Below are 16,699 nucleotides of genomic sequence, written 5' to 3' on the forward strand. Positions count from 1 at the left end.
GTGAGCGAGAAGGGGAGGTGTACTACAGCGGTAGGGAATCCTATTTGAGGAGTCACCGCGCGTCACTGCTGACATGCGCGGTCTGCGGCTCCAAACTGTCCCTCGCTAATGACGACGCGGCATTTAGGCATGAACGCAATGCGCATCGGGAATTGTAGTTTATTTGTAAATTGCCTTTCAAAACATTGACATATGCTCAAGGACAGTTGTACTTTCTAGTCTATCTGTTACTGTTACTAAACTTTCTTTGGACTCCCAGTTCTTCTTCTTTGTACACGTTGTGTCATGATCTCCATTGCTTCCAAGTGTCATGGTGGGTCAACCAACTGGGGAGTGCAGGGTTACATATGTGCGGACTATTCTAGATGTTACTCATGATGCATTTCCTGATATGCACTGTGACATTTTTCTTGGGACTCAAGTGTCTGTTGTATACAGGTGACTGATTTTTTTCTGTCTCTTCACCTTGCCCACAGCATCATCGGAGGACACCGAGGGAGACACCTGCACGGACGTGGAGGAGGGATCCAGCACTGCTGCCACCACTGCTGCGGAGTCTGCGGGAGCAAATGGCACGGAGGGCGAGGGGAGTCAGGCGGAGGACCTGTCTAGTGACAACACTGACTACGAAGCAGACGGGTCCGATGCTGAACTCCTCCAGGGGGCGGAGGCTGCTACGACACCTGGCAGCAGCACTACATCTGTCACCGCCCCCTCCATTCCCATCACCGCCCTCCCAGTTGCTCCGGTCCCTTCTGTCCGTGCTAGGCAACACCGGGTCTCCTTCGTGCCAGGCACCGCACCCCCTGCCCCTGTCCCCCCCTGCTGCCCTCACTGCAGAGTCTGTGGACATTCTGCGGCAGTTGCAGGTTGGACAGACATCGCTGCTGAATGTCCTCCATGGCCACACCCGAATGATGACACAGATGGTGTCGTACATGGAGGGCATGTCATCAGCGATGTCTGACCAACGGATGTTGCTGAGGTCCATGGACTCTTCACTGACGGCAGCAGTGTCTCCTGCAGCGCTTCGTCCCCCCCTACCCCTGCACCATCCACACTTCCCACTCCCATACCTGTCCCAAGCACACACAGACATTCACAAGCACGCACCCCACCAGACACAGGCAGCACACCACCACGTAAGGGCAAGCGCACTCCTCCTGGCACGCACACTCAGGGGGATGAGGGCACACCCACTGGGTCTGGGGCACACAGGCATACACACAGCCACAGTCCAAGGCTGCATGGCGCACTAACCAGTCCCTCCAAAGGCACTCCCCTCGGCTCCCCTACCACACATCCAGAGAAAGAGGCCTACTTGGCTGTGCTGGGCCTCAGCCCCTCTGTCTCTCCAGCATGCAAACGGGAACGGCACTCCACGGGTAGGGGAGTTGAGTCCCCCCCCTGGCTCCCCCTCCCCCAGTAGCGCTGCACCCCATCACTTCGACCCCCCCCCCCTCCTTTGAGGATGTGTTGTCTTCGGGTGAAGGGGAGATGCTTGACGACCTAGCAGCAGTGTGCAGCGCCAAGCTGACCTCCACCTTTGGCGCTGCCCCACCCCCTGTGGTGGAGGCGTCTGTCCCTGCACCCACCACACCTACCCTTCCACCGCCTCTCCCTGCAGTGCCTGGTCCTTCCCCACATGATGCCCCCCCCAGTCGAGGAACCTGAGGGTTCTAATGTGCAGGCAAGCTAGGGGAGACGCGTGGCCATGTGTCCCCCCCAAGGACTTCAGATCTGGACTGGCCATGTGCCTTTGTTAATAGTGTCGTTAACTACTTTTTCATTTAATGCTGAATAAAGCATTTTCTTTTCAGTTTGAACACATTTGAATTTCAGGTATTGATGTGGGTGCTGAGGGTCCCGGAGTTGGGGTGGTGGTAATGTGTTATGTGTCAGGAAAAAGTTGTAGTCTGATGCTAATGGGGTGGACCATGGTATCTGCGTGCCATCACAATGTCTGTGCAAAGTATATTTGGCCGTGTGTGCTATTTGTGTTTGGAGACATTGTCCCAAGGACTGTTCCTGCCTCTGTGGCATCTGACATCTACCATGCAGGGAGTTGTACTTGTGTTGTGCTGACCTGGGTCTACATTTCCTTAGTTGGTGACGGATCCCTTCAACTATGGCCATGCCTGCTCAGCAATGTCTCCGGCTACATCGTCTGTGCCATCATTGCTAGTCACTGTTCTTGTGTATTGAGTATGTTGTCATGCCTTAATGGCGACAATCAGCATTTTCCACACTATGCATGTGTGTTATCCCAGCCTAGCACACATTTGGTACTTGTTCTGCAGGGTATTTGAGCACCTGACTGACAATTGTGGGCATTGTATCTGTGGGAAGTCCACCCTATTCCTTCCATGAGAGGCAACATCTTGGTGGCTGTCCCGGCACCTGTACATTCCTATCAGTCTTGGGATGTGCGTGACAGTGTGTGTTCCCTTTGGCTCTCTTAGTGTAGTGGCCATTGACATGAGTATACAGTCTTGTGGCATGATCTCTGTGTGTGTATTGTGCTGCATCCGCCAGGGGTGGGTATGCATGTGTCATTTGTCCTCACACCCACATGTGTTGTGTCATGCAGTGGGGGAAGGACATCCATCCTCATGGGAGTGGGACACTGCTGTCAGTGATGTGTTGTTATGGCACTATCAACATAGTCGAACATTAGGGATGCGTACATACACCCATGGAGTTGTGCTCATCTGATCATGATGTACACACACCCATGACTCTGTCCACTGCTGGTATTCCTCTGCACCCACCCCTCACATGTCTCTGTCCACTGCTGGGAGTCCTCTGCACCCACCCCTCACATGTCTCTGTCCACTGCTGGTATTCCTCTGCACCCACCCCTCACATGTCTCTGTCCACTGCTGGGAGTCCTCTGCACCCACCCCTCACATGTCTCTGTCCACTGCTGGGAGTGATAGGCACCCACCCCTATATGTCTGTCCACTGCTGGGAGTCCTCTGCACCCACCCCTCAAATGTCTCTGTCCACTGCTGGGAGTGATAGGCACCCACCCCTCACATGTCTCTGTCCACTGCTGGGAGTCCTCTGCACCCACCCCTCACATGTCTCTGTCCACTGCTGGGAGTGATAGGCACCCACCCCTCATATGTCTGTCCACTGCTGGGAGTCCTCTGCACCCACCCCTCACATGTCTCTGTCCACTGCTGGGAGTGATAGGCACCCACCCCTCACATGTCTCTGTCCACTGCTGGTATTCCTCTGCACCCACCCCTCACATGTCTCTGTCCACTGCTGGGAGTCCTCTGCACCCACCCCTCACATGTCTCTGTCCACTGCTGGTATTCCTCTGCACCCCCCCTTCACATGTCTCTGTCCACTGCTGGGAGTCCTCTGCACCCACCCCTCACATGTCTCTGTCCACTGCTGGGAGTGATAGGCACCCACCCCTCATATGTCTGTCCACTGCTGGGAGTGATAGGCACCCATCCCTCATATGTCTGTCCACTGCTGTGAGTCCTCTGCACCCACCCCTCACATGTCTCTGTCCACTGCTGGGAGTCCTCTGCACCCACCCCTCACATGTCTCTGTCCACTGCTGGTATTCCTCTGCACCCAACCCTCACATGTCTCTGTCCACTGCTGGGAGTCCTCTGCACCCACCCCCATATCTCTGTCCACTGCTGGTAGTGATATGCACCCACCCCTCACATGTCTATGTCCACTGCTGGGACTCATTGGCAGACACCCACCCACCCGCACCCTTGTTGCTGTACACTGCTGTCCTGGCCATGTACACACCCCAATATACTGGTTATATGCTGCACCAGGCCCTAAGCCAACATTTGTGGCGTGTGTACGCCTTGTATCACTAATGTACTGGTGCCCTAGAGGTACGGGTGATGCGGTCCGTACCCCCGCTCTGAGGGCGTGGGTACGGCCTGTACCACCATTGTAGTGGTGATGTAGGGGTACGCGTGGTACGGCCCGTACCCACGCACTCAGGGCGTGGGTACTGCGCGTACACCTACATCACCACTCCAATGGTGGTACGGGCCGTACCCACGCACTCAGAGCATGGGTACGGCCCGTACCACCATTGTAGTGGTGATGTAGGGGTACGCGTGGTACGGGCCGTACCCACGCACTCAGGGCATGGTAACGGCCCGTACCACCATTGTAGTGGTGATGTAGGTGTACGCGCCGTACCCACGCCCTCAGAGCGTGTGTACGGCCCGTACCACACGTACCCCTACATCACCACTACAATGGTGATACGGGCTGTACCCACGCTGCGTGGGTACAGGCCGTACCACCATTGGAGTGGTGATGTAGGGGTACATGTGGTACGGGCCGTACCCACGCTCTGAGGGCATGGGTACGGCGCGTACACCTACATCACCACTCCAATGGTGGTATGGGCCGTAACCACGCCCTGAGTGCGTGGGTATGGCCCATACCACCATTGGAGTGGTGATGTAGGGGTATGCGTGGTACGGGCCGTACCTACGGTCTGAGGGCGTGGGTACGGGCCGTACCACCATTGGAGTGGTGATGTAGGGGTACGCGTTGTATGGGCCGTACCCACGCTCTGAGGGTGTGGGTACAGCGCGTACACCTACATCACCACTCCAATGGTGGTACGGCCCGTACCCATGCCCTCAGACCGTGGGTACGGCCCGTACCACCATTGGAGTTGTGATGTAGGGGTATGCGCCGTACCCATGCCCTGAGTGCGTGGGTACGGGCCGTACCACCATTGGAGTGGTGATGTAGGGGTACACATGGTACGGGCCGTACCCACGCTCTGAGGGCGTGGGTACGGCGCGTACACCTACATCACCACTCCAATGGTGGTACGGGCCGTAACCACCCCCTGAGTGCGTGTGTACGGCCCGTACCACTATTGGAGTGGTGATGTAGGGGTACACGTGGTACGGGCCGTACCCATGCTCTGAGGGTGTGGTTACGGCCCGTACCACCATTGTAGTGGTGACGGGTACGCGTACGCGGGGATTGGTGGACACGCCCCCCGAAGTGACCAGACCCTGGAGGCAATGTATGGACAGTATATGGTATTTTACAAATTTGGAGGAGGTTATGTTTCCTGCCCCTCGCCCCCCCCCCCCCTTTGCCCCTGGGTGTTGTGCTGACCTTCTGCGGCGTACGCGGCGGTTTCGGTGCACCAGGTCCAAGGCTAGGAGGGCCGGGATGACACGTAGGATGGGGTCCATGGCTGTCCGTCGCGTCCCGCAGCTCCTTCTTCGCGTCGTCCTCACTTTCCCGGGAGTTTTTGGCTGCCGTAAAAAATAATCCGTGCGGAGTGACGTGGGCACGAATCGTACTTGCTGGTCCGTAGAACGCTGCCTGACTCCGTCCGGACGTCACGTACGCGATGTCCCGGATCGGAATTGTGGGTATTTTTTCGTCGCACGTAGTTTTTTACGATTCGTACGGAAACGGTATTTCTGTACGAATCGTACTTGCTGGTTTGTAAGGTGCATTTCCCGGGTACGAGTCGTACGGAGAATACGCTCCGTACGAACATTCGTACCCGGGTTTTACAGGATCCACCCTAATGTCGATATTGTATGTATTACCCTCCTTCCATCCTTTTTGTAAAGCGCTCTGATATCCTTCGGGATCTTGTTCGCGCTATAAAAAACTTTATAAATAAAATAAAATAAAATAAATATGGATCTACACTCAAATTTAAATGTGTACACTTACACGATGCTATTGCCCATGAAATAATTTTGATTTGACCTGTTAAATGCCTTTTCTTGGTACTAAGCCTAAACTGGGCCTTAGCGCCATCATGAAGGCCTTACCTTGCACATTCACTGTTTATTATTCTGCTTCATGTACACATGCAAGTCATGTTTCTTTATTTCTTAACAATGATGTTCTCCATGAAGACTCTCTAGCATGGGCTCAGTAATGTTTCAACTGTCAAGGTTTCTTCTGCCTGCTCAATGTATTGCATTCATTCACAGTAGTTCACTTTTGCTTTGTAACTACTTTGTTCTGCCATCTTCGGCTGGCATTAGCATCGAGACGGCCAGCCACTGTGATGAGCCAGGGATCTCCGACCATAAGCCCAACCAAGGCCCTGGACCAGCCATGGGAGTGCAACCCAACTATTAATGACACACTTGCTGAAAACGAAACTGTCACGCCAATCATGTAGCTAAGACCTGAGCCTCACAGGCACAGCATCCCAGGAAGGCTAGGTGCTGCCTGTCAGCTGTTGGCAGCTGTCAACGAGCTGCCGCTGACTGTCACCCAAGACAATACACAACGACCAACCACTGCACTGTCATTTCTAAGCAGGGCACTTGCACGAAGGATGCCAACTATTTACTGAGTGTCATTTATTTCCCTGCCAAGCACTTGACACAATAGCAATCACAATACGACATAGCACACACAGCTAGATTTGTGCATCGTCTACCCCAAAACATGAAATGGACGGAGACGCGTAAATCTCCAGGAATGTATGCATTTCTGTAAAAAAAAAAAATATCCGAATTAGAAACAGTAACGCTGCAGAGTACAGAGAAACCATTCATCCTCACAGAGCTGTGTAAGGTCATGCCTTAGATGCCACACATGTGACGTGCATGCATGTGGCTCCTGCTAGTACTGATCCGCACTGTACGTCATTGCATGCAGTGATCGATGCTCTTATTTCTGCTTAGCAGATGTGCACTGTGGTTTCTGCAAACACCTGCATTGTATTAACTTGTCAGCGGACTCTGACTGGTCCACCCTGGTTGTTGTGCCCGGAGCTGCTGGGCGACGGTGAACTTTGCTCCACTCCGCAGGACATGTGGGAGGGTCGGAGGGACACCACCGCCAAACGCCGGAGTTTCTTTCCTCCTCGAGGGATTGGCCACATGCTCGTACCGTGTCTCTGCCCTTGCACACACCCACAGCTGGCAGCCCTCGCCCTCCCAGGTCTCCTCCCCGGCCCGGATGTGGAGCTGCTTTTAAAGGAGGTGCAGGGCGCGTGGGGCTCCGGCAGTGCTCATCACCTCACAGCTCTCCCTGACAGCCCCACCGAGCCGCAGCCATGTCGGACCAGGCCCCCTTCGATACCGACGTCATGACCCTGACCCGCTTCGTGATGCAGGAGGGCAGGAGGGCCAAGGGAACGGGAGAGATGACCCAGCTGCTCAACTCCCTCTGCACGGCTGTCAAAGCCATCTCCTCCGCCGTCAGGAAAGCTGGGCTCGCGCACCTGTAAGTGGATCCTCGGCGCGAGCCACAGGCACGCGCAGGGCACGCACTCTGCGCACCCTCACGAAAAGCATGCACGTTCACTCAGGGTGCACATCCTCCCCACACAGCCTGTCACTCTCTGTAGCACATCCCTACAAGCATTTCCCACTCATACACGCATGTTCACACTCAGTCTCACGCACAGCTCTCAAGCAGAAACCGCACTCTCTTTGACGCACGCACTCAAAAACACAAGACACACTCACAAATAGACAGTGACACATAAAACTGATAAGTGTACCTCCTCACTGTCATCGAACACTTGAAACTGCCCGTTCTTCCCTCTACACCACACGCATTCATACATGAACACCGACATACGGAAATGCACGCAATAATATTTAATCACACTCAGAAATACGCACACACCCACAATGTACATACAACTCAGACAGGAAACACACACACACACACACACACACACACACACACATATATATATATATATTTATATATATACATTTAGACATGAACGCTCACTGTCTATCTCGTTTTCTCTTTCTCTCAACCCCCCTCGCCCCCCTTCCAGGGATTTAGGCTGGGCGGGTCCAGTCGGGTCAGCCACCCGGCAAGAATTAATAAATGACTATCAAACGGGTCGCTATCGGCCCTTATATTCATGCCCTTATCTGTACAAGCAAAAACACTGATAGTGATCGATTTCTCAACAATGTTGGTAAATACCTTAAAGGTATTTTTCCCAGCTGTGATTCTGTAGTTTTTTCATGCAAGGTGTGACTCTTATACTCGCATACTGTGAACGGAGTCGAGTTGAGATCATGGGTGTGGATGGGTGTTTATTATGAGGGGGCACAATTGAATGCTTTGAAGTTGAGGCAGAGCGAAGTGTGAGTTTCTCACAGTGCCTCTCAGGGAGTCATAAAGGTGTACAGACTGCTCATCCAGCCACTGGCCTCTGCTGAGCAAACATTAATGGTCACTTATGTATTTTTTTGTAACAGTAGGAAAATATGTGAAGGAGGTACTCAACTTTTCAAATATGGTCAGTGCCAAAGTAAAATAAAATGCTGTGTTTTGAGTTTCGTGGGTGGGTTGTGTGTGGAAAGGTAAGTGGATGAGTTGAAAGGAGATACATGCAGAAGGCAAGGGGCATAGGTGACTAACAGATTGCAAGAGTCCAGGGGAAAGTGTTGTGAAGGGGATAACAGGAGTGACTGGAAAACTTAAAAGACCACTACCCCTTCCACAGACCGCAGTAATAGTGCTCAAGTCTCATATTTCCAGCATTGAAACATTTCCAGTTCTAATTATTCACTAGTCATTGTTGTTACTCATTCAATTGATACTGCTTGCAAGCATTGGCAAAGCAAATGGGACTTGTTTTAGGTGCAGGTCTGTTGTGTTAAATGTCTGGATGTAGTAATAGAAAACATACAAAGAGGCATGCTTTGTGAAGCGCAGGATTCTAGTTTACATGTTTAAAGCCACATCCTAACTTAAATAGTCCACGCCTCTTGGAACGGATTCATAGCTATGCTTCTTTGGCTCTGTCCCTTTTAGAGACCCCACTAACCTCATTTAAACCACGTAAAAACCAGAGTCTCTGTATCTGCAAATCGCAAGTCTCTCCATAGGGCCTGTGCAACTAACTTTATCTATAGATCAGTGGGTCAAGGCGCCTACTGTAGGTAAAATGAGAATCCCAGAAGTAAAACTAGTGACCTTATTATGGTTGATAAGCCAGCATCAGTAGGATGAGGGATAGTTGCATCTGTTACCATAATGCTTTGCAGTAAGGCTGTTCTTGTCTGAAACACCCAAATTGATAATGATTTTACTGTACCAGTTTCTGACGCATTACACAGATTCCATGTGTAGAGTCCATCAGGACGGTCAGTTGCAGGTTAGAAATGGTACTATAATATGGATGGTCTTACTGCACAATGATGTAGTTATCAATAGCGCGTCAAGCACCATGGCATCAGGCCCTACGGTTGTGAAGGGCGCACAGCACGCCCAATTATGTCCATTACTAACTATGGGGAAGAAGGACTCGTTTTCCTTGCTTGCATCATGACTCATGGCTCACCTGCTTACACAAGACCATTCAACATGGGACTTTGGGGTGCCAAACAGGCACAGTCTCCAAATCTTGAATTATTTTCATTGGACAACCTGAAAATGTAAAATAACAAAAAGTGTGAAAAGCATTACACGTGTCAAGCTTCAGTTCTCAAAAACACTCCTACACAGGGCACAGCGGGCCCTGTGGCATAGTGGCGGCTTGCATGACACAGAGCGTTGCACTTTTCTCTGCAGCCCTTCAAGGCCATGAGTGTATGCACCCTTCTAACAGATCGCTGATAGTTCTCAATACTTTGAATGCCAAAGGGTTTCCTGCAGAATCGACCTAGTGGCCTATAACATGTACGCTGCACTCCACCCCGAGCCCAGTCTCAAGACCCTCCAGGTACATTAACCCACTGAGCTACCATACTTGTTCCATGGTGAGGGTGTTGGCTCGATAGAAAGTTACAATATTGGCCAAAACCTATGGGGAGCAAGACTTTCTGAAACCCCACCCGCACCCAAGCCTACGCTGGCACGACCGTCTACCGTATGTGCCAGCGACATGTTTTGTTGTATGCAGCATTTATATATGGCACACCACGTGACCTGCTTTGAATGGCACTTTCAACGTCACGTTTTCCTTTTTAGATGGAATTCTTAGCTCGCCAAACTTGCACATAATTGCATGTTGCACTTTGCCACTTGTTTGCTAACAGGGATACCTGTCGTGCATGTAAGCTGTTTCTTGACCTCTGACCTGAAAAGCAGCAGAACTTGATGGATGTTTGCAGGCGCTCCACAGGCCGAGTTTATAGTGAACATTGTCTGTTCCACTTATCTATACGGTCGTCGGTTTTATGATGCTTTGTAGTTAAGAACACGCAGGTTTTAAAGTGCAAAGATTGCAATGTGCGGATTTGTAGTTTCAGGAAGAACAAACAGAAGGCTATCCTTTTGGGAGGAGGCGTTGCCACTCTCCAGCCAATCACCGAGCTCCCCCCGCACATGCAGATAGGAAACGGCCTGACGCCAGCACAAGAGTGGGTCTGCGCTTCAAAGGTTCACATATCCCAGCCTCTTTGGTCGGGAGGGGTTAGCAGCCTGTTGACCTAAACCCGCAGTCGATCATCTCAGTCACAAAAGGATATGTGCTGCATTTTGATTCCAGGCTTATACTCTTATTCATTCACGTCACTTTTGCGCTTTTCATCAATTTCCATATGTCCTGCTTCATCCTACGTGGAAAGAAATTCGTAAAATGAAAACCACTAAAAGCGATCCTATGGAGAACATCTTACGTGGTGGGGTGGGAGGAGAGGAAGGCCCTCCGCGGGTGCTTATGCAGAATTACTGACCCTTCAAGGACTATGCCGAACATGTTCGATATTTTACAGGCTAGCAGTCAGAAGTAAGGTTTTGTGCAAATACCACTTATGTTATGGCTTTCTTTGCAAAATCAGAATGCGCACCATTTTGTATCATATAGCAGAATGTTTTTCTTTAAAATATGACATTGTGTTTTTGGACGGCTCTCGTTCCTGTATCCTCATTGGCTCGACGTAGCCCTAGTCTGGCTCTCATGTTGCACGATAGCGTAGCCAGAGTGCCATGGGGGAGGGAGAGAAGGAAGGAAGGGAAGGAAGGGAAGGAAAGGAAGGAAGGAAGGAAGGAAGGAAGGAAGGAAGGAAGGAAGGAAGGAAGGAAGGAAGGAAGGAAGGAAGGAAGGAAGGAAGGAAGGAAGGAAGGAAGGAAGGAAGGAAGGAAGGAAGGAAGGAAGGAAGGAAGGAAGGAAGGAAGGAAGGAAGGAAGGAAGGAAGGAAGGAAGGAAGGAAGGAAGGAAGGAAGGAAGGAAGGAAGGAAGGAAGGAAGGAAGGAAGGAAGGAAGGAAGGAAGGAAGGAAGGAAGGAAGGAAGGAAGGAAGGAAGGAAGGAAGGAGGCCTCCTGACTGCTGTTCGAACTGTAGAATACAGCGATAATCAAAGTTTCTGCTGGGCCCGGTGTCACTGCACCAGCTTCACCAATGAAAGCAACGCCCCTTATGATGCAAGTGGGTAATCACCTTACTGTGTCCATTGGCTGCTGCTATCGTCCAAACAAACGTCTGTCCTACTGACCCCAACAAGGGAGGGCAGTGCATGGGCATCTTGCGATGCCATCTTTGTACCATCCTTCCTGACACTCTGTGGCAAAAAAAAGCTATTCTTTGCTTTGAACCTACGCTTACATGTTTCCTTTTCCAATTCTTAGGCTTCCTATTGTTGTGCAGCACCTTGAAGCAACCGTACGTTGTATAAGAGCGCTATAAAACTGCTCTCACTGTGAGAGCTTCTGCTGATGGATGCTGAGCGCCAAGGGAGGTATAAACGTTGCTACTGCATACTATGGGACTCGGGCCGTGGCAGCGTGCGTGAAACGGCGAGCTCCCTGGCCTTATGAGACTCTTGCGTTGCATACCCCAGTGACACACTCAATAGTTTAAGGTTTCTTAAAGGAAAACACTTTAGTTTCTCCCTGCGTGCTTTGCAGTGAACAGCCAATGTCTTCTATGTGGCGGCCCGTGCACCTGCAGTAGGAGTAAGAAACCTATTGGGTGAGTCCGTATAAATATAAATTGCCCAAAGCCGAGGTTGCTCTCAGAGCCAGCTGCTTAAGCTTTTAGGTCTGGCATTACCCAGGACGTTTAGAATTTATAAAAATTTGAAGTACAATATATTCACTGCCAGACCTCTTTATTCTTTGATCTGCTATAGTGCCATTCACATTTTCCTCCCCCCCCTCACAGACTGGGGCAATGGGTTAGTCCGCTACAACCATTGGCTAACATCACTGTGAGTCTTCTTCAAGGAGTACATCCGCACACAAAGTGGTTTCCTTCAGTGCCAGCAACTACCATGGCAAATGTGTCCTTTTTGTTTCTAGCCAATGTTTTGAATTGACATGGCCTGGGCAGCGTACCTAACAATAACATTTTGCGAAAACTATGAGAAAACAAGCCCTGACAACGCCAAAAGACTGTCAACCAATACCAGACCTAATGGCTTTGCCAGTACTTGTCCTCATATACAGCAGTGCTGGTGGGGAATGTGTGGTTCTTTCCAAGGTGAGTTTCTTAACTGGCAGGAATGATGCCCTCCTTCAGGTTGCTTTTAGTTCCAAAACAGTGTCCATACCATGCACAAGAAATGCGGTGCTGGCTGTAGTTCACAGACTAGTCTTTTCAGGACCTAGACCAGCATTCCGAGTTACTGCAGCACTGGAAAGTTTAATTTTCATTTCTGTAGATTTTGATATATTTTTATTAATCCGCAGAACAGTCAAGCAATCGACCAATCAGGGAGTTTTAAAGTGCGCTACTCACCTGTGAGGGTCTCAAGTCACTGGGGTGTGTGGGGTGCAGCTCCGGGTCAGCAGAAAAGCCAGATCTTGAGGCTCTGTGTAGAGTAGGGGAGCATCTGATTTTGACTGGGAGCTTGTTCCAGGCCTTAGCAGCGATGTAAGAGAAGGCTCTTCCATCTGCTCTGGTTCTGCGGATGCGCGGTGTTTCTGCTAAGACGAGGTCGGCAGAGCGGAGGTTTCTTTTGGGTACGTGGAAGGAGACTCTTTTGTTCAGGTATTTGGGTCCGATGTTGTGGAGTGATTTGAAGGCGTGGGTGAGTAGCTTGAAGGTCACTCTCTTCTTGACAGGGAGCCAGTGGAGGTCTCGCAGGTGTTGGGTCATGTCCTCATGTTGTGGGGTGCTGAGGACAAGTCTGGCCGCGGAGTTCTGGATGGTCTGGAGTTTGTGTAGCAGGGATTTGTTGATTCCAGTGTAGAGGGCATTTCCGTAGTCCAGTCTGCTGGTTATGAGTGCATGGGCGACGGTCTTTCTGGCTTTGCAGGGGATCCACTTGAAGGTCTTGCAGAGGAGTTGAAGCAGGTGGAGGCGACGGCCTTGATCTGGCGATTCATGGGGAAGAAGGTGTTGAGGATGATGCCGAGGTTCCGGGTGTGGTCTGTAGGGGTGGGAGGGGTTTCTGAGAGCGGGGGGCCACCAGGTGTTGTCCCATGCAGTGGGGGAGGGTCCAAGGATGAGGACCTCCATCTTCTCTGAGTTCAGTTTTAGGCAACTGCTGCTCATCCAGGCTGCAACGTCTTTCATTCCTTCCTGGAAGCTGAGTCTAGTGTCTTCGGGGTTCGTCCTGAGGGAGAGGATAAGCTGGGTGTCGTCTGCGTAGGATACTATGCTGAGTCCATGCTGTCTGACGATGGCGGCGAGGGGGGCCATGTAGATATTGAAGCAAGTGGGGCTGAGCGATGATCCTTGGGGTACTCCGCAGTTGATCTCTGTGGGTTCGGAGAGGAAGGATGGAAGTCTGATCCTTTGGATTCTGCCAGCAAGAAAGGAGCATATCCAGTCAAGGGCAGTACCCCGTATGCCGGCGCCGTGGAGTCTGGCTGCGAGAGTGCAGTGGGAGGCGGTGTCGAAGGCTGCGGAGAGGTCTAGCAGAATGAGGGCCACGGTGTGGCCCTAGTCGAGGAGTGTGTATATGTTGTCAATGGCAGCAAGGAGGGCAGTCTCGGTGCTGTGGTCACTGCAGAATCCGGACTGGGAAGAGTCGAGGATGGCATTCTCTTCCATGAAGGTAGTCAGCTGGGCGTTGACGATTTTCTCGGTGACCTTGACATGTGAAGGGAAGGAGAGAGATGGGACGGTAGTTCTTCAGGTCGGTAGGGTCAGCAGAGGGTTTCTTGAGGAATGGCTTGACCTCTGCCCACTTCCAGACATTGGGGAAAATGCTGGATTCGAAGGTGGCATTGATGGTGAGGCGTAGCTCGGGTGCTATGGCGACTCTGGCTCTGTGGAAGATGTGCGGCGAGTAGGGGTCCGTGGAGTCTCCTGAGTGGGTGCTCTTCATGGTCATGGTGGTATCTTCGGTGGAGATCGGGGTCCAGGTGGCGATGGTGGGCTGGCTGTCTTTGCTGGAGGGAAGCGTTGTTTCTGGGGTCTATTTGCTAAAGCTGTCGTAGAGGGCCTTGATTTTCAGGTGAAAGTAGAAGCCGAGCTTGTTGCAGAGGTCCTGGTAGGATGTGACGTCCGTGGCTTCGCTGAGGGGTTTGTTGAATTGCTGTATGATGTTGAAATGTTCCTTCGAGTAGCTGGAGTTGGTCACATAACAATTTACCAAAAAAGTTCATTAGACATTATTCAGTTGTACAGAATAAAGGTGGGATATATACATTGTAGACCATAGGTGTACACTATTGGTGCATGTAAAATGAGAATACAATTGTAGACAGTCACAAAATGTAGATAGGAAGAGCAGACAGCATAAAATAATGACTTCATATCATCTCCAGACTGCAGCAAGAGGAGACTTACAAAAATATAATATACACATTTCGGTACAGCTTGCAGTGACAGGGTAAATAGTAAATACACCTTCAGTTAAGTATGTAACTTGCACTCATACTTTGATGCCTGATGCGTTTTAGCAAATTAGGAGGCCAAAAATGACAAAACACTACACCCAAAGGTAAATATTAGCATTATATACAAATATATGTTAAGCTGTGCCTGTATTTAAGGATACCTTGTCCCATTTGTACCTCCCCATGCTCTTTGGGTGCTCAGCTGTTGTCCTGGAATTCATGAACGACAGCAGAGAGAGTCACCCACAAGAAGCACAATTTTCAGTATTTTCCTGTATTTAAAAATAAATACAGATGGGAAACACAGCCACAGCCCTCAAGCACTGCACACAGGTGCAGGTCTGCTGTATCCAGTTCCGGAACTACCAGGTCCAGACCTTGCAATTCCGCACCCAGAGGCCCCAGACATGTTGGAATGGCGGTATACTGCTTAGGGAACACTGGTCCGGGCCATTTATAATGTGGGCCTTAGAGCTTCAAATGTAAGCCATTTTACAGAGGAAAGGAAGGGGGTGATTCTGTCTAACTTCCTATTTTAGACGATGACCTGCCTACCAAAAAAGCAATGCGTTCTTGTGTAAGCAATCTGGTGCTCATGTAAAGCTCTCTGATACCCAATACCTTTGAGTCAAGTTCGCGCTATATAAAACTCTGGAAAAAAAAAAGATGAAGCAGGCTGAAGAGTGAAGGCTGGCTTTGAGAAGGTTTAGGCTGGACTCAGGCAGTCCAGTTAGTAGGGATTACCTGTACTCAGTGCAGAACATTACTAGTGCCTAGTTAGCATATTTGCAATCTTTTTTGAGATGAAGTTCTAATGTTGCAGAGTACCTTAAATTGAAATCTGGCGCTTTTAGTGATTTCCTTAATCTGAAGGACAACATTTACGACCAGTCCTCACAAAACAAGACTGTGCAGGTTAAAAGGCAGGTGTCAGTACTGACGTTATCCGGTATTAAGCACATAAAGGAGGAGCTGACTCTAGATTTGTAATCTCTACACTTCAGATCCATCGTCTATGGCAATTTCCTGGGAATGTAATTCTTAATTTTTAATTTATTTTGTAAAGTGCTTGTAACCACCCACTGGTGACGCAGAGCTGTCAGGTTTATGGACACATATACAGATTAGCAGATTGCAGGATATAACTTTTCACAATCTAGTGATGGAGATGCGTAGCCCACCTGTTAAATGTGAGGCATTGACAAAGATGCAAAACCTTAGAGAAGAATATAGTCCAAGCCAAGGATGAAGAAGGCCTAGGTATTCGACCAGCCGCGACTTCGAGGAGCAACCGAGGAGGAACCATTGGATTACCCACATGTCAAGGAGAATAGGTGAGCTTTTAGGATGGTCTGAATTTGACAACGTAATTTTTCAATCTCAGATGTACCGTCGGGAAATTCAACTGTGACCATGAAACGTTTGTCCACCAAATCTTTTGTATCTTATTTGTAAGGTGATCAAGGTATATCAGTTACATACATGAGAACACTGGTCAGGAGGGAGGGGGTGAACAGTTTTGTGTGGTAGTTCGGTGATCCACCTTGGAATGCCTTATGTCCTATGCAAGGAGTTTTGACAGTTGATCTTCCTTCTACTAATACCCAAAATTATTGAATTCTGGAGTTGTGTGACGTAGCTATTTCCTTTCAAACTGAACAAAAGGCAGAATGCATTTTGAAGTCTTTGGAGTTTTGCAAGTGATACTTTAGCGAGGCTTTTGAATGAAATATTGCAGAAATTCTGGTGGGACATCGTCTTCCAAGTAAAAGGCCTGAGTTCGTTTCTCAGCCAATGCACTAACTTGTGGAAGAAATCTGTACTCAAGCTGATCTTGACGTCTGAAAATCCTTACTGATAAACAAGAAAAAAACTTGTAAATCACCGAGTCAGCTGATAAGGGGCTACTCTGCCCCCCAAGTGTTTAATAGATAAAACACACACGTACAGAACATACTTTTATATGGTTTCAGAAACAGGTCTGCAATTGAGATCA

At 50.0% G+C, this 16,699-nt stretch overlaps 1 protein-coding gene across 1 annotated transcript in view; it reads left to right on the forward strand.

Annotated features, from left to right (window-relative positions):
• The first annotated feature begins 6,747 nt into the window (after positions 1-6,747).
• LOC146865943 (fructose-1,6-bisphosphatase 1-like) overlaps positions 6,748-16,699 on the forward strand; it is a 45,782-nt gene continuing 35,830 nt past the window's right edge. The window contains exon 1 of the mRNA XM_085632910.1: positions 6,748-7,224. Within this exon, the coding sequence (XP_085489036.1) occupies positions 7,055-7,224 (170 nt within the window). The 5' untranslated portion in view covers positions 6,748-7,054. The remainder of the gene's footprint in view (positions 7,225-16,699) is intronic.

This window comes from Triturus cristatus, chromosome 2_1, assembly GCF_964204655.1.
Source record: "Triturus cristatus chromosome 2_1, aTriCri1.1, whole genome shotgun sequence".
Classification (NCBI taxonomy): Eukaryota; Metazoa; Chordata; class Amphibia; order Caudata; family Salamandridae; genus Triturus; species Triturus cristatus.